Genomic DNA, 23,934 nt, shown 5'->3' with positions numbered 1-23,934 from the left:
TCCAAAACCCAGATATTCGAAATCTAAGATTATACAATGAAATCTACTGATAATACATTTGCCAAATGCCAGCAAGGCCTCATAAAGCCAAACATGGGTAAAGGAGACAAAGAGTTGCCACACCAGTATGGGTGAAGTGCAACCACAAGATAAGATGACAAATCTCTCTTGCTTTGATCTAGCTAGGACACACCTCCTTTACTGTGGTTACCCTGGTATCCAAACTTCAGCAAATCTGGGAAGCAAAGGATGTGCACAAAGTTTACTCTGGATGGTACAACTGTGGATGAAGCCAAGGATGGTATCTTTAAGACTCCCCTTACTTGCAGCAGTCAGATGCAAGTTAGCACAAATATGCTGATGCATTTTGACTAAACCTGCCACGTAGGATGCAGTCAAACCTGAAGTGGCCTGGGAGGATGTAACGGGACACAGCCATTGCTGACAGCAGCTGTGGAAACACTGTTTTCAGAAAAGGCTTAAACCATCATGTAATGCTATATATTACACACATTCATATACAAACACAAAAAAGAAATACTCACCCTAACTTCATAAACATTATCTGAATAATCCACACTCTGGCAGACATAGCTGTACCCTCGAGCTCTTGATGACAAGAACAACTGAAAATTAAAGTCATAGATGAGGGGAAATATAATACATAAAGCACATTTATAACAATTATCAGCAAATTTCTTGCTACATCAAACTTACCAGAACAGAAACACTTAAAATATTATTAGTCCTAAGAAAATTATTGAAGAAAGCCAATATTTAGTACTAACAACCTATTGTTACAGATTATTTATTTTTTTCTTGTAAATTAAAAAGAAAGTACTAATTTTTCCCTGCATGTATCTGCCCAGATAATGAGAGCCTTCTACAACAAATTCCAGTATGACCTTAAGCTATTTGGACACTAATATTCTTTCTGATGGCTCTAGCTTCAGAAACAGAAAATACCTAATTGCTTTCATCACAATTGACAGAAATGCTCTTCCCAGTATGGATTCAAGAGAACACTATTCAAGAGACAGGAATTGGATAATTTGGATCTACAATTCTTAGCACAGTAAAACAACCAAAATCCAGAATCTCCCCCCTCACTTTGAACAGCCAAAGCTGAATACCCACTAAACACAGTGAGGGAAAAATGATGGAGAAACGTTCAGCATTTTGGCCGACAAAAAAGCAATTGAAGTGCTTCTGTAGAGCCTCTCCGTGCTTAGTTAAGCACATTGCAAAAACCTGGACAGGAGAAGACAAAATTGACATTTGAACAAGTCCCCATTGGAAAGAAGTACACTTGTCTAGAGTTGTACAAAGTTCAAGTAACACTGATCTTGACATTCATAAATGTTATGATCCAATCATTTTAAAGGCAAGTAATCCCTCTATTAAGGATCCAAGAGAGACAGAAGTGGAGCAGACATAAATTGGGATGATAGAAAAAGATTTCAAAAAACCTGTCATGGACAGGCACTGACTGCTCTTACCACTAACCTGACTTCCATCTTATTTACAACATACAAAACCTTGTGAACCTCTGGACTTGCTTGCTGCACGTGTGTTAAAGGAGGGAAAGGAAAGAACTGTCCACAGAAATTATCCTAGAAAAGAAACTGAACTACTTCTGCATCATCTAATTCCATCTAAAAACTACTGTTACTAACTGGAACTCCAGTGTGATTCCACTTGGGCACAAGCACATCCAGTACTAATAGAGAGGAGCAGGGAAAGTTTAATTTGCACTGTTACAGAAACCAACCCATCTCTACTGTGACCTACTGGATAACTCAACCAAGGTTCCCTCAGCAAAAGGCAGTAAATTGACTTCACCAGACTGCCCTGAAGTAGAATAAGAAATTCATGACTCTGTGGCAAAATAGGGTCTATTCCATTGTGACTTCTGCATGTTCTAAGCAAAATTTGCTCCAAATTTGGACCTAAATTTAAATTCAGAGTATGAGTCTTGCACTAGACTCATGTGCTGAGTGCTTTATGACTTTACTATTTAACATAAGCTCCCACAGATGAACAAAAGAGCTTGCCATCAGGATGGTTCTTTAAATAACTTTTAAAGGCGTTTCACATTCAAATTCTGTTCTTAGCAATGTCTGGAAATTTTACAATCACTCACAAAATACAAGCAGAATCATTTTACTCATAACAATTACATTAAAACTCGTGTGAATTACAATAGTGGCACAGTGGTATTGTAAACTTTGGAAGCAGAAATTGCCTTGTTACAGGGAACCACTGAAACTTGAACACCTTCCTGCTATCAGTCTCTACAATCAAGAAAAGACTCTTGCTGGAAGGGCTGTATCCATTGTCTTAACATCCATTGAATAACAACCTACCACTAGAACAGAAGAGGAAACTAGAACCTCTGTGTATAAAGTTATGAGCTTTCAGCATATCAACAACAAATATGTATTTGCAGTCCCACTCAGTTTTATATTAATTCAGTGACATGGAAATGCTACAAACACATATCCTCTAAGAAACATAGGTCTGAAAATTATTTGACTGCAAGTTTGGGATCATTCAGCTTATGGATGAAACAACAAGTTTAAAAGAATATGTGAAAAAGGCATTGCAGTAACACTGCAGAACTAGTTTCAGCAGTTTCAGTTTTAACCTGCCAAGATGATTGGATTTAATCTCTTCCTTCAACTATGCTTTCATGTCAGCATTAAATTCTTTTGTACCTGTCACACTACTTAGTTGAATAATCCAAGAAAATAGTTTAGACAAAATGATGATTAAGGTGTGATGGTTAAATTTTACTAAACCATGTCTTAAAGAGAGGCTGAAATAATTTCATGATTAATGATTTTATGCTAGGAGCTCTGGGAAAGGGTGAAAATGCAGATCATCATCAGATATGCCATTTTTTCCTGGCAAAAGTATGGAACAGACCAGACAGTTCTGCAATGCTGTAATTTTAACTGCTCTGTTCATTTGCTTACTTCTGGAAACAGATTTTGAAAATCTGCGATCAGAGGTGTTCCAGGAAGACAACTCCTGATCCACATGAGCAGCCACAGCAGCATAAACTCAGCATCAGCCTTATTCTGTACAGCGATCCTTGAACATTATTATTATCAAATTGTTAAGTAATCCCAGCTAGCTACTGCTACACAGCTGTTCCACTGCAGTGCTACTATTCATTCCCTCTGTCCAGAAAATCCAACAAAGGAAAAATGCAGCAACACTGAAATTTATTACATGTAACACACTCAGAATATTGCAAACCAAATATTAGAAGTCTGTATCCTTTTTATTTAAAGGTATAGTTCACTTAATTTTTATTCTTAATAATAATTTCTAGACAAGATACAGACAATGGATATCTGAATTTCTAAATATTATAAACACATTGAAAGAGTAAACAGCTCAATTTCTAACAAGATACATTCTGATACCCTTTAGGATTATTAAGATGAAAAAAAATGTATCGGTTACAGGTGTTAAATTTACAGATTTTAGTCTGTCCAGTATTCAGACTAACAAAAATCTAAGAAGAACTTGGAATACCTCAAACACAAATTCTCTCTATAGATTCATTTAGTGTACTTATTCTCAAACAGAAACTACCTATTTATAGAAATACTCACCTCAAAGGCAAACTCATCTTTAAAAGTCTGTGCAAAACATTGACTCTTAATAGACATCAAGAATATGCAACATCATTTTCATTTTGACAGCCTGAAACCTCAGTAAGAATTCCCTCTTGCAAGAGGGCATACACACCTCTTTGAAAATGAAGAAGTTGAGCAGGACCATCCCAAAGTTGTAAACAACCAACAGGAAGCGTAGCTGGAAGGGCTCTCTCGTCTTCATCCACTTGGGGCCCAGCCAGACAGTGAGGAGATAAATAGTGCTGATAGTCAGTGTTGGGAATGGAGACTGCATCAAGGGCCAGTCATCAACACGTTTGTCTGGGGGAGCCAAGCAAACAGGAGTCAGCAAGGTCTGAGTAAAATATATTCCATCATCACTTTAAGCATTGAATTTGTTAAGTATTATTTTCTCCTGGAATAGCTGCATCAGATAGTGGAAACACAATGCACTCATTCTTTCTAGGAAGGTTAAAGAAAATAGTTTTTTAGAAAAAAACCCTCTATATCACATTACCTCACAGAGAGATTCATTATGTCATTCAAGCTCTCTTGTCCAGTTCTACAATCCAAAACAATAAAGCAAACAGAATCACATGAACCCAAACACAAATCAACCCACTAATCCCCCAAACAAATTTTGCTTATGATGGATACTGGCGGCAGTGGCAAAATAATCAAACTTTCATCACCACGGCAAATGAAAGATACACAGATTTGGCAAAATACTGATAAAACCAGTAGCTTTTATTAGTTTAAAATTAGGCACTAAAAAGTCTCCTATAGAGTTTATACAGGTTGTATGATGATAACTTTTGCTACTTGATGTAGGTCAGTCTCAGTTTCAGACAGAATACTAACAGTGTTACCAGAAAACAACCAAATAAAAGAGTTCTAAAGGGATGGTTCTAGTCAATCTCTGCTGCCATATGGGAGCACAGAAACAAAGGTTTTATTTACAGTCTCCTTCAGTCACTCACAGGATCCAGTCACATTACACATATTTCAGAGCTGAGAATATGCTATATTAAGTTCTAGATCAGTATGAAAAAAGCAGTGTTAGCTTGATGAACCAGTGACACCTAGGATTAGAAGATAGCTCTGCTAGAGGAGGGAAGCAAGACTGCAGTGACACCTCCTTACTTAGTGCCTGTGTTGCCCCATGTGTCACATGTCTCCCCCTGCCCTGAAGGCTAACATCAAGCTGTAGCAAGGGATAAAAGGTAACTGCTTCATAACAATCAGAACTTCAGATACTGCACAGCTCTATTATACTAACTGGATTTTTTCCAGATGCTTAAGGCCAGTTACAGTTCCCATGGAAATCACATCACAGGGCTCCTTAGGAAGCTCAAACATCTGAAACACCTGCCTTCAGTCAAGTGTGGGCAAACTCACAAATGCAGCTGCCAGAGATTTACCTAGAGGACAAGTTTCTTTTAGAGGACTGTAAGTCAAAGACCATGAAAAATCCCTATACCATAAATTAATTCCTGATCCCAGGCATACAACCAGCAAGTTAGAAAACCCATCTTATCAAGAAAATGAGGAAAGTACAGAACACTGCTGTCATTACTTCTCCTACACTTCTTTCTTGTTTCCTTTGTTGTACTTAAGGCCATAAATTAGAACCTAATTTTAGGAGCAAATTTCATGAGGCCCTCTATTTCTAATAAACAACAAGTACTGTGATCTAGGGAAAGAGGGCATGCAGAACACAGATTATTCTTACTTCCAGATGATTTAATAATAATTAAGCTGCATATTCCAAGATGCTAGGAGGCCTAAAAAGAAATGGAAAAGCAGAAAGAGAAGCCTAACTGCTTTCATTCTGGCTGTTAATACCAGAAGAGAAAATTCATCCTAATGCATGGAAACTTCAAGAAAGGACACTGCTGCTGCTAGAATGATGGGATTCAGCTGTGTAGCCACAGCCACCAAAAGAAGTCAAGGGCAAGATAGGGCAAGGACTACAGGGAGGAGTGTCAAAAAATCAGATAAATCAGCTGTAGAAACACAGGCAATGAAAGAAGACCTGAACCGAGTGAGAGAAGTCAGTTACCACTCAACTTTTCATCAAGCTCCTGAAACCACAGAGAGTATCACCTACCAAAGCTGAAAGCACTACTGCATTGCAATTATTACACTCTTATATCCTTTACAATTTCATTCCTTCTTTAGTGATTGTTCTACTAATCTGAATTTAAAACCCAAAGATAACACACACACACATACACACACACAAAAACTCTCAAAAAACCCAAAAAAACCCCAAACCAACCCCCCCAAAAAAGCCCCCCCCCCAAAAACTACAAAAACACCTCATCATCTACCTGGTACCAAGTAATAGGCAAGGATTCATCATGAAACAAGAAGAAAGGTGTCAGTTAAGAGACAGCTCTGGGAATAGCCAATGAGTGCCATGCTTTATCAAATCCAGATCTCCCTTCACTGTAGTGTACAATGAGTTAAGAACAGGTGAGGCAAGAGACACAGGTGCTTTCCCAGGTTTCTTGCAATAAGGAATATAAAGAGGATAAAGAGAAAAAGATATATTAGAGAATCTGTCTTCTGTTTTCTAACACAGTGTTTCATGGTAATCTTACACACTAAAGTGGCAATGCAAAGAAATGTGAAAGAGGAGGATTTGAATTTTAGCCAGGATGTGAATGCTATCACCCACTGCTGAAAACAGGAAACTATGACTGTTCCAGATTTCTTTTTGTGTGAGGAGACAAAGATTTCTGGATTTCTGGATGGAAGAATGAGGATTCACCAGAGGGTGAAAGGAAAGACAAAGGGACAACTTGTACTAAAACCCAGCTGCAAGCAGGCTTTGCCTTACACCTCATCAATACAGTAAACAATTCTTCCACCTCCTTTCCACAAATACTATAAATTGAAGAACTTCACTGGAGAAAACCAAGAGATATATTTCATTAACTCTGGCAACTACATAAGAGCACCTGAGAAGTTGCCATTACTCTTCCATGCCATGGTCTCAGCACGTTACTTTCCCTCTCCAAAGAGTTTTTGGACAGTGAGCCACACATCTCAGAGAAGTATTGAAGTATTTACAGGAAAAACATATATTATTATTGATACAAATCTTGTAACACACTGCCCAGGGTATCCAACATTGCCATTTTGGGGGCCTGACCTCTCCTAGGACAAGTAATTACAAAGACAAAATGCTTCTATGAGAGGGAACACGGCAGGCAATTCAGTTCTGGAGTGCATCCTGGCCAAAACAGCAGAGCAGTCTATTCTACTGGGCTAACTACAAACACCACCTTATGTTTATTTTGAGGGCATCTAGGAGCTTCTGCATATGATTATTTTTAACTAGTACTGTGGCATCAGGAAACATGATGCTATTACTCCCTGAACTTTTTCATCACAGCATCTCCTCCGGATAATGCAAAGTAACTTGCCTCATAAGTCAACTCCATTCTTATTGCACAGAAGGTTATACAAAACCAATTTCATTTCAGTTTACCTGGCAGGCCTGCTCATTCATGTTCTACACAAAAAACTCAGAAAAATTCAGACCCTTGCTCCATACTTCTCTTTCAAAGATAAATTCACTATCTTTAGTCATTCCAAGCTACTCCAACACCTTCCTCCTTCCCAGCCCCCAATCTGTTTTAGCAAAACCAGCATAATTTTGTGTCCTACTTACTAGCTGCTGCTGATGACCACAAAGATTTCTGCAAATTACAGAGAACTGTGATAGCTTAAGGAGATATACAAGTGCATTAAATCCTGCAGTATTTCACATGGAATAGGGACATTTTTACCTCAAAGATGAAATATGCTTGAAATAAAAAGGCCAGCTCCCTGAATTAAAAAAAAATCCCTCCGACTGCTGTGAAGCAAAAAGACCAATGCCTTTACCTGATTAGAATTGACAGAGATTGACTGAATCTTTCAGGGGATTAATGCGTTTGTCTTTCAAATCCCAAGACCCAGATTCTAATTTGATCACAAATAAAATGTCTGCTGTGGTGGCACAGCCTGTAGTACAGTGCTCTTCTGGTAGGGTGGGAAAAGTTTTACAACAAATACTTAGGGTTGCACTTTCTAGCAAAAATAAATCCAGCCTAGACTAAGGCATCTACTAACATGTTCTTGGTAGAAAATAACTGTTATGTAAGGAAATATGCATATACACAAGGCTTTCCTGTCATTTTGTGTATATACGTTCTGAAGTTACACCTTGCAAAGACAATACCAGAAGAACCTACATTTATATATTTATATGTAAGTATATTTATTATTATTTATATATATATAAAAATAATTGAAATTGCCCTTAGGTACCTACTTTTGCAGGATGTAATTCTTTTTGTGGGGAAATTAACAAGAAACACACAAATAAGCCCCTTCAATTTCTTCATTCAAAGCAAGAAGAGCAGGACCAGTGAAAAGAACTGAATATCCTGCCTGGCAATGTCCAAAGAGGACATAATTAACCTATACTGAAATATAGGTGGAAAGTGAAGATGAATTTCAGTAAGTAAGGTTGCAGTGATGGTATTCTAGCATTAAAAATCACAATAAATTTTTGAGAAACGTACCGTAATTGTTTTAATATGTAAGCATTTCTGTTAAACATGGTTCAGCATTTCCTTTCTGATAGAAAAGATTTTAGATGGTTAAATTTCCTGCATTTTTCTTAGCCTATAATAAAATTTTTGCTTTCCCCTTGAAAAATAAGCAAACAAATCCATAGCACAGTCACTTTGACATTCACCTAGAGAAATACTGAAACAGTACAATGGCGATTATCTTTGCTTTTAAAATCAGTTTTAGAGAAAATATTACATCACTAAAATACATGATTATTGCAATTCCCTGTGTTCATGTTAGGTTCAAAAGAAATACTTAAAAAAACCTTCAGTTTAACAACAGATGCATTCCTTAGCTATCAGGTTGGTGCTCACTAATTTATCTGGAGAGACTTTCAAAGTTATTAATAGCTATTGATACTATTCTCAGCGCAAAGACACTTACAGTGCCAATCCAGCACATCCATCTGGCCGATTACATTTCTAAAGACACTGCAGAAATGACAGTGAGCATTTAAAAGTGGTTCTGGGAGAGCCCTCTGCAGATGACCTCTATTTTAACAAAAGTACTCTCAAAGCCAACCTCAGGTTTAGGAAAGATTTTCTTAAACAAGTCAAATTTTGACTCCACAATAGAAGGAAGGCACAGCAGTATTACCTAATTGGAGTACTGTTCCATGAACCACAGTGTTTTAATTATCTAAGGATTTCCCATATCTTGTTCCACTACCTCTATAATTGAAATAATTACAAAACAAGAGTGCATATCATTAAAAAAAGATGAGAAATATAACTTCACACACCTTAAAATGTTTACCAAGTTTTCACACTAGATCCCTTCAGTGATTTTAGTGCTTTAGTGACCCCCTTCCCTCACTGATTCAGTCATGTTAATATTTACAAGTGAATACAAGATTCACTCTGGCTACACAACCACTGCAGACTGGATCTGTTGAAAGTAAACTTGAATAAGCATCTACCTGATTAGACCCTATGCTTTTAAACTAAACCACGTAATACATCAGAATAATTTGAAAGTAGATTTACTGTTAGCAGTTTGTAGAAATTCCAAGGAAAAAGCTCAGTCTCTGACTAACTAACACCTCAGAAAAACAACAGCTAAAGCTATAAAATTAGCCTTTAAAACAGTACATGACTACGTGGGCTGCACAGTTTGAGACTGAAGACTGATAATGAAGTAGCATTGCAGAGTGAAAATTGAGAGGCCATATATTTTTGGATGGAAAATCTATAGAATTAAAAATTTTCTATTCACTTACTATTATTTTAATAGAGCTGTTCATATGGCCCCAAATTAATTTTTTTTCTTAGGTTGTCATTGCTTGAACTAACTTACCTGCTTTGCTATTGATTATTCATTGCACAGATTGCACTCTATTCCTCAATTAGTGGAATTACAGAATCATTACAGTTGGAAAAGACCTCCAGGATCATCTAGTCCATCCTATGACTGAACACCACCATGTGAATTAAACCATAGCACCTAAATGCCATGTTCAGTCATTTCTTGAACATCTCCAGGGAGGGTGACTCCACACTTCCTGGGGCAGCCCATTCCAACGTCTAACCACCCTGCCCAGTGAAGAAATTTTTCCTGATGTCCAACCTGATCCCCCCCCACCCCCGCACAGCTTCAGGCCATTTCCTCTTGTCCTGTTGCTAATAATCTCAGTTTATAAAGTTTCTTTAAACTTTACAGGAGAAATCCTGTAATAGCAGATTGAATCTACTGCATGAATTAAAACTATATCCCCATAGTCTCATCCATGTTTCAGGCAAAAGAAAAGTCCATCTCTTCTTAGGAGAGATTGTGCAGACATATTGCTGCAGGAAAGCAAAATGACTGGGACAAAAAGAATGGCCAGTTTATGCTTCTTTCTTATCTATCATACTTGGCAATGTCTGCAGTCTTCTGGCACTATAGGTATTTCTAAGGAGTTTGACAGGACCTGTACCTAACTCAGAAAGAATCTAATATCATCTACAATGAAACTTCCATTAACACATGTATAAGCCAAGAGATCTTTCTTAGAAGAATTTCCCATTTTAGTACAGGATATGTCTTTTCAGAGGCAGCAAGCCCGGTAGAACATATAGCAGCTTGCTGTAAAATGTTAACTAGCATAAAGTTGCTCTCTACAGCCAAAGAAATTAGGATTAAACTTTAACTAGTTCACTATAATTTTCTTTCTTAGACCTATCATTTTTTTTCCTTCTTCATTTGGGTAGTTCTGAACAATTATCAGGTCAGTCACTACTTGCCTTTTTTTTTTAATTTTCCTTAAAGAAACACTTCATTTCATTCACTTGCAGGCATATTTTCCTATCATAGAATCATCTTCATGGCTCGTCTCTGTATGCTCAACAAACATTTAAATTGGCCTTGCACTGGTTTCTCAGGAATCAGTCAAGTCCCTGCTGCTTTATGTCACAGAAACTTCTGTATTGTCATAATGTCACAGTATCAGTGGTGGTAATAACTGGCAAGAAAACAAATATGTGAGTATCAGAGAATCATAGAATGGCTTGGGCTGGAAGGGACCTCAAAGGTCATCCATTTCAAACCACCCTGTCATGAGCAGGGACACCTCCCACTAGAGTTTGCTCAGAGTCCCATCCAACCTGATCTTGAACACTTTCAGGGATGGAGCATCCACAGCTTCTCTGGGCAACCTGTTCCAGTACCTCACCATCCACACAGTTAAGAATTTCTTCCCATGTATGGTATTGGTAAAGCTAAGGATGACATGCACAGGATGCTATAGGGACAAAGGTTCCCAAAACCGGGGGAAAAAGCATAACAGCTGACCTAAGTAATATTTTTTTAAAAATTATTTAGTAGATCAGTAGAGAGAAAGCAAGTTTTTCTTAATCTTTGATAATAAGTCTAAAAATCTAACTACTTTGTCTATCCTTAAGATTTAACTAGTCAGGAACAAACTAATTAGTTCAGGTCAAGAACAAGGGACATCAAAATGTTTTGGCAAAGCTTGTCATTTTAACAAGCCATAAAACATAAAACTAAGGTGCAAGAATAAGAGTATTCAGCCTCAAGCACAATGAATAATGAGAGCACATACCCCAAAAATCAAAACAATGAAACCCACATATTCTAAGTTTGCTGTACAAAAACCTGTTGTGGTCAGAAATGAGAGATGCCTGCCGCAAAACCAAGAGGACTATGAGGCAAGACTAACAGGTACCACCCATAACCAGTTGTGGCTTTGTTTTGAATTTCAGGGCTTTGTAATTGACTGCTTAGTCTTCTTTAAAGCTGTAAACAGCAACATAAAATCAAAATACCACACAGCTAAGAGCAACATCTCCTGCAGCTAATGAACACTTGTGTAATGTGCATGTGTTTCGTAAACTCCCATTAAAGTAACAGGAAGGCCAAATCCCAGTTTGCTGTTAAAAGGCCAGGTGTATTTTAACTAGCCTTCCCATCATTGTAATCTTCTCAGGACTCCTATCACTCAGTCATTAATACCATATTGTCTTTGTGCCTATATACAGCAATTACATTATACACGTGTTTCAAGACAAGGATAGTTATGGAAGTACTATGAAGTTCAGGACACGTGACAATTTACCATCAAGTCTCAGGATTTTCAAGTCCAAAGAGATTATCTTGCTCACATTATATTTATCTCCTCCATTGATTATGATTACTTGTGGGGACAGTACAAATGCTCTGCTTCAAGTAATAATAAAAATATAATCCTCATTGAAGCTTACACAAGATATGCAAGATACAAGCCCTTGAGGCATGAAGTACTCTTCAGGTTGCCAAATCTTCTTTTCCAGACATCACAAATGCAAGATGCATTCCCAGTGCAGTGATGCCTGCGTGCTTTTTCTTAAATACTATAAGTTATGGAGTAAACAGACAAAAGCACACAAAACCCCCTACCCTACCATACAATGTAATTTTTTAAACTACTTGCAGACTTTATGATCCAGCATATGTCTCTGTATTTCTAAAGCAATAGAAGTACTGCACAAAACACACTTCATAAAGCTTTTCTTCTACTGAAACTTTTATTCAAACTTTGCACTTTTTGCCAAAACTATTTCTCACGTCACTGCTTCATACAAAAGCACTGGGGTTTGGCACTATGAAAATAGTTATAGAAGTATCAGTAAGCAGTAATGCAAACACAGGATTTATGCACATTCAATGTTGCAATAACAGATTAGTCTATTGGCCCACCCAGAGCTTTATAATGCTGAAGGGAATGAGCATAGGGTATGATGATCTTCTCCAAAGATAGATACTGGATTCCTTCAGTTTAAACATAAGTTCATTGAAAAATGTGAAAGATTATTAAAATCAGTTCAATAATAACTCTGCAAGGTCTTATCCACTGTGGAGTCAAGTGTTACATACTCAGCATACACGGGACAGTAAATTCAGCCCTGACAGTAAATTCAGCACTGACACATGTCTAATGTGCTAACACCCCGGAAGCATAGTGATGTTGAACTACACAGCAAATACAAACAACTTATGTTGATGCTCTTGCAACGCAGAGTTTGGGGTTGTAGATAAACATTTAGAGACTTTTAAATGCAGTGTTTGAGCATGTAGGAAAACCAGCAGTGGCAAGTGAAATCTAACTAAGAATAATACCAGAAAGCCACTGGAGAAAATTTGCAAGAAGCAGCACAGGAAGCTCTCTGATAAACTACCTGTTTTTCCTGTTTGCATTATCACAAGGATGCTCCTCATCACTATGGTTTTACAGAAGGATGAATGAGATGAGAATTTTGTTTTGATTAAAAACTACAAAAAGACTTACTGAAATGCATTAGCGCTTCAAAGTTCAGAGGCAGAAGTAAATTTACAGTTGTGAGATGCGTTAGGTTTTCTGTTAGCTTAACACAAATACATCAGTCAAAGCCTCCAAGGAAAAACAAAACTCTAAAACATTTAGAACTTAATTCCTCAACATCCCTTTAACATCAGCAAAAATGATGAATTGGAGGAGTGAGGAACAAAGCACCAAAAAAAAAAAAGACTAATTTTGAAATGCGGATTTTCAAAATAGGAACTGAATGACAAAATGATTTTGACCCAAAAGTGATGAAAAGAATTATGAGTGTCTGAATCTGTCATTCACTAAGTACACAGTAGCAAAATCATCAGTTTGGAAGCTACATAATGTCCATGTCCAAACAACTGTTACAACTGAGTCTTTTCACTTCCACAGTTGCGCTGCCTTCCATGCTAACACATGGGCCCCAAGCTTCTCTAATGGTTTCAGCAATAAAGTTTCTTCCTCATGGTAAAAAATTCAGGGATCACTGAAATGGAGATTGGACAGAGTAGAAAAAAACCTGACCTAATTATCAAAGCATTTGAGAGTACTCTGTGAGTCTTTCCACTGGGCTCATCTATTCCTGGTAAACCACTAAATATTAAACTGTGTAGAAAATATGATTATGAAGTCTCCTATTTACAGCCCAACTAGTCAATTTAACTACTAACTACTTTTTTTTTTTTATAATGTTAACTCAAACCATTTAAAACCAAGGTGTTACAATGATGTTCTAAGAAAAGGACATAAAATCAAGTCAGAGAGATTTGCTGGCTCAACAGAAAAAGTGAAAGACATGGGTTATAAATTCACTTCTTTCAGCAATATTCTAAGAACATTTAGAAAGCAATAAAACAATTTTTCTTATTGGTCATAACTGGGAGAAACAATCAAGGAGATAATATCTATAAGCAGATAAAAAAAGAAAATAGAACACCGTAGTCAAGCATGTAAACTAAGCACAACATATGCAAGAGCTGAAAGAAGACACTTTTTAGATATAGCAGAAATAGATAAGAGGAATAGGAAAATATGATGCAAACAAACCAAACAGTCAAGAGTTCCTGATTATGCTGAGACAGAAAGTGAAACCAGGGATGCACTGGTTTGACCCTGTCTGGAGGCTAGGTACCCACCAAAGCTGCTCTGTCATTCCCCTCTCAGCTGGATAGGTTACAGAAGATCAAAGAAAAGGCTCATGAGTTAATCAGAATCACAGAATCACTAGGTTGCAAGAGACCTTCAAGATCATTGAGTCCAACCCATGCCCTAACACCTCAACTAAATCATGGCACCGAGTCCCACATCCAATCTTTTTTTAAACCCATCCAGGGATGGTGACTCCACCACCTCCCTGGGCAGACCATTCCAGTACTTTATCACTCCTTCCATAAAAAACTTTTTCCTAATATCCAACCTATATTTCCCTTGGTGCTGCTTGAGACTGTGTCCTCTTGTTCTGTCAGTGGTTGCCTGGAGAAAGAGACCCCTACCTGACTAGAGCCACCTTTCAGGGAGTTGTAGAGAGCAATAAGGAGGTCACAAACTGATTACTGTCACAGACAAAACATATGTGACTTGGGGAAATTACTTGAATTTATTACCAATCACAATCTGAGTTCTATAATGAGAAGTAGAACAAACCCAAAAAGCACCTTTCTCCCAAACCCTCCCTCCTTCCCAGGCTTAACTTCACTCCTGATTCTCTACCTGTCATTGCTCTGCCAGTGGCAATGGGAGACAGGGAATAGGGATTACAGTCAGTTCATCACATACTGTTTCTGATTCTGCTTCTTCCTTAGGAGGAGGAGTCTTTCCCCTGCTCCAGCATCAGATTGCTCCCACAGGAGACAGTCCTCCATGAAATTCTCCAGCCTGAGTCCTTCTCACAGGGTGCAGCTCTTCACAAACTGATCCAGTGTGGCATCCCTCCTGCCAGGAGCCTGCTCCAGCACAGGCTTCCCATAGGGTCACAGCCTTCCTACAGCATCCACCTGCTCTGGTGTGAGGCTCCTCCACAGGCTGCAGATGGATCTCTGCAGCCCTATGGACCTCCACAGGCATCAGGGGCACAGGTACCTCACCAGGGTCTTTCCCATGGGCTGCAGGGGAATCTCTGCTCCAGCGCCTGGAGCACCTCTTCCCTTGCCTTCCTTCCCTGACCTCCATGTCTGCAGAGTGGTTTGTATCACATATTCTCACTCCTTTCTCTGACTGCAATTACTTCTGTGCTATTTTTTTCCTCTCTTCTTAAATATATTATTGTAGAATCATAGAATGGCCTGGTTTGGAAGGGATATTAAAGATCAGCCACTTCAAACAACTTTATCATGAACAGGGACATCTTCCACTAGACTGGTTTGTTTAGAGCCCCATCCAAAATGGCTTTAAACATTCCCAGAGATGGGGCTTCCACAGCTTTTCTGGACATCCTGTTCCAGCATCTCACCATCCTCAGAATAAAGAATTTTTTCCTAACATTTCTAACCCAAACCTCCACTCTTTCAGTTGGAAGCCATTCCCCCTTATCTTTTCACTAGATTCCTTTGTAAAAAGTTTCTTTCCATTTTTCTTGTGGGCTCCTTTCAGATACTGGAAGGACACAATTAGGTCACCCCAAAGCCTTCTCTTTTCCAGGCTGAACAATTCCAATTCTCCTAGTCTTTCCTCATAGGAGAGGTGCTCCATCCCTCTGAACAACTTGGTGGCCCTGCTTTAGATTTTCTCCCTTAGGTCATTGTCCTTTTTGTGCTGGGGACCCCAGAGGTGGAAGAGTGGAGTAGAGAGACAAGAGTGGAGTAGAGGGACAGACTCAACTGCCTCAATCTGCTGGCCATGCTGCTTTTGATGGTGTGATTGTTGTCACAGAGATTTTATTACCATCACTGACTGGCTCAGCCTTGGCCAGCAGCGGGCCCATCTTGGAATGGGCTGGCATTGGCTCTGTTGGACATGGGGGAAGCTTCTAGCATAGCCCTCCCAGTACCAAAACCTTCCCATGCAAACACAATACAAGGGAAAAATCTCATGGTAAAAGCAGACACAATGCCACAGAGAGAGTGAACACTCCAGGACAGGAGTTAAGGATCAAACCACTGAAATTATTCAAGTACCTAAAGAAAGAAGTTGAGTTGCAGGCACACAAGCAACACAAAACCAAGAGCTACTGATGCCCACAGGCATCACTATCTTGCATCAAAAGCAAGCCAAACTGAGGTAGCTTACTCTCCCTCACCTTCCATGAGAGAAAGGTAATCTAGTTCATGCTTATCTAGAGATCCAAGCACACACAAAATGAGTTAATACAAACCACATTGCACTCCATTTATCTCCAGGCTTGCCTTGCAGCTACTTATTGCTTTGCCTACTAGCTAGGGTGCAGTACTCAAAACCCCAACAGGGCTAACACCTAAGCATTGCCAAGCCTGAATTTCAGAGCTGCCTTCATTTGCATCCTTAAAATTCCACAAGACTTTGAAGTTCATACACTCAGAAGCAGTTCATACACTGCTTCTGTTCATACACTCAGTTTGACAACACTGAGCATAGTTGTACCCACTTGTCACCACACTAGATCCAGGAACTGTATTCAGCATCTACATCCTCCTAAGTGAAGTGTCAGTCAGACAGACCCACTCAAAGTGTTCCTTATGAAGTGCAGTGGTAGCTCCAACTTGGTTTCCAAATAGAGCTTGAGAAAGCGAAGCCTTGTCATATATTTACTAGTCAGAGAAGTCCTACCTTATGGATGAGATGTGTCCTTAAAAACACACTGTCAAACTTCTGTGCTCTGGAAACACCCCAGTCACATCAACACTCTTTAAAAGCCAAAGCTGTCATTCTTTTAATGGTCAATTCTTTTTAGGTAAATGAGCTCTCCTTTAGCTCTGTTTTTTCAGGCCATTCTGGCATTCATTCAACCCCACTTGCCTTACCTGAAAAAACTCTTCAGTACACACAACAGCCTCTTCTCCCCACTTAGCCCTGCATCCTAGCAAATTCTTCCTCTCAAAGTCTTCTCCATATCTGTTTGGAGTATTTTCATTCATTCACCTTTTATCTAAATCCCCTAATCAATCAAGTAATTCCAAAAACCTGTCTGGACCGGCAGAGGAAAAAGTGGAGTCTTGCCTCACCCACTCTTCATGACTCCTGATCTACAGGACCTTAAAAGGAACTACATCCTATGTTCCCTAAGCTTCTTCTACTCCCTGTCCTTGTGCAGCCTTTGACACTCTTCCCTGGCTGCACAAGGACAGCAGCACAGCTGCCTTGAATACAACCTCCTCTGGTGGTTCACATCTATAACCACAGCCCTGCCACAGCCCTCCTCACCCTGAGCACAGCATGAGTGCAGGGTGACAACTACAAACACTCCTGTCAAGGCACTCCAACCAGAGACAGCCACCTATGAGCTAGAGTTCAGCCACTATCCCTGATCAATCTGTGTAACCAGTGGAGCCTCCAGGATGACTGCATCTGCTTCATGGCAAGGATATTTCAACTTGCCAAGAATTCTTCACCTCTGGTTGCAGTATGGGGCTCCAGGACCACACACTGATTTATACCTTATGATGCCTCAGCTGAGAAACATGATTTGCTTAGAACTCTGCAACAGCAATTTGCCATGTGCTGAATTCTTAACATCTAGCCATTTGACCTTCTGCAGTAGGTACTAAGGTCATGCAATCAGCTTGGTTAAATTCTGTAAACAGCCATTTCCAGATCTTTTCCCATGGATTCTCCTTTAAGAGTATTCATAACAACTTATTTCCTTCAAAGATTTCAAGACATGCTACCTACACAGTTTTAGAATGAATTTTCAAATATTCAGTTATGTTCTTGTCATTTTGTCTACACATTTCCTTTTCCTTCTGGAATATGCTGATGAGTGTTCAAACAGAAGTTTGTATTGCATTCTTGCTGGTGCTCTTTGAAGGTTTTTTCTGTTTCATTTCTTTACTGGAGCTGAGATTTGGATATCATCCCTACAACTTCTCCTCTTTCATTTTAGGAAAGAGAAGTCTTCCACTCATAACTCAGCTTCTCATCCATAGAGTTTATTTTGCTTGATCCTACTCTCTCATGACCAAGGTCTTGAAGCTTGATGACCCAAGGTGTCTAAGTAGACATTTCCCCTTCACTAAGGTACTTTTCTGAATGATGTTTCCATTTCCAAAAATGCTTGGCATCTGTTTAGTTCTGACTATGTCTTTTGAGTAGTACAATCTGATAAAATCTCCTGATGATGAAATGGGGGGTAGAATTTCCCTCAAACAATCAGCAAATTGCCTTCAATACCAAGCATTATATTTTTTCTTCACTAATAAATTCCCTCCCTTCACTAACTGGCAATTAAATGTCAAATGAATCAAATAAACTGGATGCTCCTATTGCTCAGTTTAGTTGACAGCAGTTTCATATGATCTAGGCATTAGCATTCTTTGCTTCCACAATCAATTTCTCCAAGTGCTGCTTCTGCCACAGGTTTTTTCTTTGTGTTTCTGCCACAAGACAGCCAGCCCAGTTAGACAGCTTTTCCATTTCCAGTATGTTTCTCCCTGTCTAATCCTTGTGTTTTACCCAGCCATGGCCACAGACTGAAAAAGCTGTTCCCTTGAGAAGAATATCGTATCTGCAAGACAAATATCATGCCAAATCACCAAATCTGATGCTCAGCCAGCCCTCTGAAAGTTCAGGAACACATTCTGCTTTGTTTCTGTGAAACAGACTTCATGAACCTTAATCTCACCCTTCATTCTCTTTCCCCATCCTCTCCCTCTGAAGCACTTTCACTGGGATTCTACTTGCCTCCAGCTTTAGCACAAATCCTCAGCTACAAGGGACTACTTGCACTCAGAGCGTTCTGCTAAGCACCCAGTGGACTTCTCAAGCATAAACACTCAGGATCCTTTGGTCATACTTGGGTTCTCCATGGGGGAAGGTACAAGGGAAGAAGAAACATGTTTTACTCTGTTTCTGTTCCCTGGCCTGAAAAAGAAAATTAACCTGAACTTCCTGGGCAATTTTTAAATTAGTCCCAAGATCCCCTAGCAAAAGTGGTCATGGCAATCAGTGTTCTCAAGGAAGCTGCTCCACTGCTTCACCTTTTAGGCAAGCAGCTGTAAGTTTCCCATCTTCTCCACCCTCACTGCCTTACACTTCTGACCCAACTGATAAAACCTACAATTAATGTTGCTCCTGAACAAGATGCTAGGTAGAACACTACCCTACCACTAAAGTGAAAGTTTGCATCTCTCTCCTTTCCTACTGATGGAAAAAGTCTGTAATCTTATTAACTGCAACAGCTGTAAATAGTTGCTGTTCCAAAGCAGTCCCACGTGGCCTGGGATGGCCCTGCCTCCTTTAAACTCTTGAGCTCCAAGAACAATCATTCTCACCCAAAGTCAGTAAAGCCTTCTGTTCCTTAGCTCAGTACATTCAAATTAAGTAGCTCTTCTAAATAAATATTTTTGTCCAGTGTTTCATGAGTCTTCTTTTCAAGCCACAATCCCCTACTCCCCCTCCCCAACTGACAATGGTCTCTTTGCCCACATTTTGAGATTTCCACACTCTTCTTTTCTGATTGTGTCCTGAGTTATTAATCTTAATAGTTCCCCTGGACTCAGCCTGGAACCTCCCTTTAAGTCACTTGCTCAGTCATCTAATCATACCCTTAATCCTTCCTGGCAAATCCAACCCCAACCAGCTACTCGAGCTGAGAGAAAGAAGGAAGCCCTGCCCTAGCAATTACATGGAGCTGGTCCCATGCCCTTACAGAAATAAGGGCATGGAATTCCTAGATCATATTTCCTGATAGTAACTGTTCCTCTGACCACCTTTTTTTTGCTGTTGATGACCGCTAAGAACATGTTTTTGACCCTTCTATCTCTTTTTGAAGATTATGGCTTCCTAAATTATGTCCTTCAGCCTCCTAGGTGAATATATAGTTACAATGGACTTTGGGCTTTCATGGAAGGGGTCTGAAAAGTAGTCACGGGTGGAGAGAAACAAAGTAGCTTTTCAACAAATGAACAAGCAAAAGCATCAAGCTAATGCTGAAAATGTGTTTGATAATATACTTGGGGAAAAAGTCACAGAACACTGCTATTATTCCCAAATGCAAGACTTAAAAAACCAAAACCACAAACAAATCAGATTTAGACAGCATGCTTAATGCTAAAAGAAATTGTAACATCAACTCAAAACCATTTAGGCTCATTATATACTTGGTCTTTTGGGGTTTTTTTTGGTCTCAGAAAAGGTCAGTTGCTTTTTAAATAGCACAAAGCAGGGGAAGGAAAATGATCAAATCTTTAATGTGCAAAAATAAAGCAGCACAAGACTCAGTGGGATGTTCTGGCACAGTTCTACAGAAGTGTCATCACAGGGGTCTGAGGCAGCAGGAGGAAACACCTGCTGGCAAGACAATCTTGCTGAATACAGAGAACAGGGCTAAAGACACACAGGTGTTCAATAAAAAAAATGGAAGTGGGAAATTGAGAGAATAAGTGTAGGAGTAGTAGTGGGAATAAAATTTCTTCACATTTTGTTGTGTAATTTTGCTGTGTAGTAGTGTTTCAGTATGATTTATTGTGTAATGCTATTGCATAGCATCATTTGTTGAGCAACTTTGCTGCGTGGTATAGTTTTTTATTTAATGATATTGAACATTAGGCAATGGTCTTGCATGCCATAATTTGTGTTTTCTGTTGAGCAACATTACTGTCATAGCTCTTAACACAAAGGTGAATTGCATGAATTCAGAACAGTGCTGAATTCACAATTTTAACATATCATAGAATGGCTTGGGTTGGAAGGGACCTTAAAGATCATCTACTTCCAGCCACCCTTCCGTGGGCAGACACACCTTTCACTACAATTTCAGAGCCTCATCCAACCTGGCCTTGAACAATACCAGGGATGGGGCACTCACAGATTCTCTGGGCAACCTGTTCCTGTGCCTCACCACCCTTGCAGGAGAGTTATTTTCCTATTATCTAAACCTACTCTCTTTCAGTCTGAAGCCATTACCTTGTCCTACCCCTACATGCCCTCCTGCATCCCTCTTAGGTACTGGAAGGATGCTGTGTGTTCACTCAGAGATGGCAAATGGAGACAATTATTTTTGTCAGAACAAAGAAACATGCAGAAAAGCAGCAAACTGAGCAGGTATTTTTGCAGAATTTAGGGCATTAAAGATTATTTCACTGAACAGCCACACAGCATTGCCTCATGAGTAACACTTTCTTATCCTGAGCTACCTTGTAACTACAATGTGACACCTATCCCTACCTGACTGTAAAAACTACAGGAGAATCTTGTTCCACATACTACTGGGTATAAATCAGAACTGTACTGTGTTTTTCATGTGACTTAGGCTCTACTCAAAACTAGCCTTGCAGGGATCTGCTGTTATCCAAAATCGGAACAAGAAACTTTCCACGAGATAGGACTGATTACTTCATTACAATGGAATCCTGCTTTAACAGCAGTGCTACCAAACTTAAAGCAAAAATTAAAAATTTTACTTTAGTAAATCAGTAAGACTTACATATGTTTTAGGGGCAATAACAATGTCATCCTAGTACTGCTTAACATCCTCCAAAGAAGCAGAAGAAAAAAGTTTGCTCTACGTATAGTATCATAGTTAGTTACTTATTGTTACATTCTTTACATTTACTTGCTTTTTCTTCTTCTTTTTTTTCCCCTCTGATCATTTTTGCTTACAATAGACATGGTCTATTGACAGACTTAAATAACATTTTTGAAGTTCAGGAAATATATCAGAATTTGAAGTATTTTTTCAAATAAATCAAGTAATCTATAAGGTTATCAATTTTGTACCCACATCTATTTTTATATCCATCTGAAAATGCTATTGATTGACCAGAATAGCATCTCTTTCATTCTTTACCTGGCAGCCTATGAACAATTGTATGTTGCAAGAGTCAGAGAGCAAACACTGGTAGATTACAATGCAGTGCTGCTGCAAGCATTTTTATTTGCTCTCATATTCTGGCAGTTTTTAAAAACAGACGAGAAAAATACGCATGCAGGCTCAATTTTTAAAATATAGCAAAATACAGAAGGTATGGAAAGGCAAATTGTGAAAAAAGTGAGCTCTTTCCATCTATAACATAAGATTAATTTATTATCTGACAGATGGCAGAAGGGAAGGGGGGTGGAAAAGCAAAGACTGCTGATGCAGTGAGCTTCCCGTCTGTAACGAAGGCCCCACATTCCCACCTATCACACTGCCACCAAATACATCCACACTTACATGCACACCAGTTTTGCCCTGGGTTTCAAAATAGCTAAACCTCATTGCTGCGTGGACAACGAAAAAATGAAGAAAACATCCAGAGGAGTAAATGATCCTTCTGCCAGCTGCCTGTGGCTACTCACAATAGCAGCTGTGAAAGCGACTCCTTTCATTTGACACACGAGACAGAACCATTCACGCTGACCAATAACACTCCCAGAGCTACCGGTCACTGCAGCAAGGCACCACCTCATTTGCTGTCCCAGCACTGCAAGCTGCTTTTGCACATTTCTCCGTATTCCAAGACATTTGCTCTTCCTTCAGCATCTGCCACATTGCAGTCGTGGAGTGCCAACACAGGAGTGGAGCACATTGAAAACGGAAAACAGCAGGACTGACCCAAACACACTTAATATAAAATGACAAGCTGCTGCAGCGGCGGTAACAACCATTTCCTCATTTCTTTTGCTGAACTCCACGCGATGCCGACGCGGGGGTCCCACCTGCCGCAGATGCCAAAGACCGCCTGAGCTCCGGCACCACTTACCGGAGGGCCTCGCTTACCTCCGACATCAGATCCCCGTATGACAAGCCCAAGGCACGCCGCGGCGGCAGAGAACCGGAGGAACCACGGCCCTGGGAAGCGGATTTCGCTACGTCCACCCGCGGGCGCCCGGGGGACGCGCTCACCTTGCCGCGGATCGATGCCCCGCGCAGCCCGGGCCGCTACGCGGGATTACGGCAGATAAACAAACACCGCACCGAGCGCACCCGGAGGGGCGAGGAGGGCAGGCGGGGGTGGGGGGGTCTGCCCCCGCCGCGGCCCCATCCCGGGGAGCCGGAGCGCGCTCCGCGTCTCCCGGGAGATGGAGCCATTTTGAGCCGCTGCGCATCAGTGGCGGCGGGCGGGGGGCGCCGGGCACGGCGATGGCGGGGCCGCGGCCGCCCTGGCGCGTTACCTCGGATGCTCCAGGTCCAGCGGTAGAACTCGAGGGTGTCGTTCACCACGCTGGACACCAGGCCCATGGCGCTGGGGGGCTCGGCGGCGGCGGCACCCATGGTGAGCAGCAGCAGCAGCGGCGGAGCCGGCAGACCTGTCTCGGCGCGTGCGTCCGTGCCTCTGCGCCGGGGCTGCTGCTGCTGCTGCCCCTTCTACAGCCGGGGATGTGATTTAAATCTCTATCTCTCCGTATCTTCCCTCCAGACTCCGCCTCGCTCCCGTCACCGGCTCCCGTGCCCCGCGGGCAGGGCGGAGGGCGCGGAGGCGGGGGGCGGCGCGGCGGCGGCCGCGGCTCCGCAGCTCGGTGCTCCCGGCCCGGCGCTCCCGGCTCGGCGCTCCCGGCTCGGCGCTCCCGGCTCGGCGCTCCCGGCTCGGTGCGCAGCGCCCGGCGCGGTGCGGGCGGGGGCGTCACGTGGCCGCCGTCCCGCTGCCCCCGGCGGCGCCCGCGGAGCGCGGCCCCACGGCCCGGCCCGGCCCGGCCGCGCAGGCGCCCGGCGGCCCCCCCGGAGCAGGTGCGGGCGGCGGGGACCGCTCCTCCTCCCGCGGAGGGCGTGCGGGGTGGCGAGGAGGCGCTTGGTTATCTCAGCCTGGCTTTTTATGTTCAAATAGGGGGTTTGAATTTTTATTT

At 40.9% G+C, this 23,934-nt stretch overlaps 1 protein-coding gene across 1 annotated transcript in view; it reads right to left on the bottom strand.

Annotated features, from left to right (window-relative positions):
• Window positions 1-23,593, bottom strand: part of ELOVL4 (ELOVL fatty acid elongase 4) — a 37,395-nt gene extending 13,802 nt beyond the window's left edge. The window contains exons 1-3 of the mRNA XM_066547389.1: window positions 23,266-23,593; window positions 3,763-3,950; window positions 546-626 (exon numbers count right to left, since the gene is read on the bottom strand). Coding sequence (XP_066403486.1) covers window positions 546-626; window positions 3,763-3,950; window positions 23,266-23,365 — 369 coding nt within the window. The 5' untranslated portion in view covers window positions 23,366-23,593. The remainder of the gene's footprint in view (window positions 1-545; window positions 627-3,762; window positions 3,951-23,265) is intronic.
• Window positions 23,594-23,934: the final 341 nt, after the last annotated feature.

This window comes from Molothrus aeneus, chromosome 3, assembly GCF_037042795.1.
Source record: "Molothrus aeneus isolate 106 chromosome 3, BPBGC_Maene_1.0, whole genome shotgun sequence".
Taxonomy (NCBI): Eukaryota; Metazoa; Chordata; class Aves; order Passeriformes; family Icteridae; genus Molothrus; species Molothrus aeneus.
The sequence above is the reverse complement of the archived record's forward strand: the minus strand, read 5'-3'. Positions and strand labels throughout refer to the sequence as shown.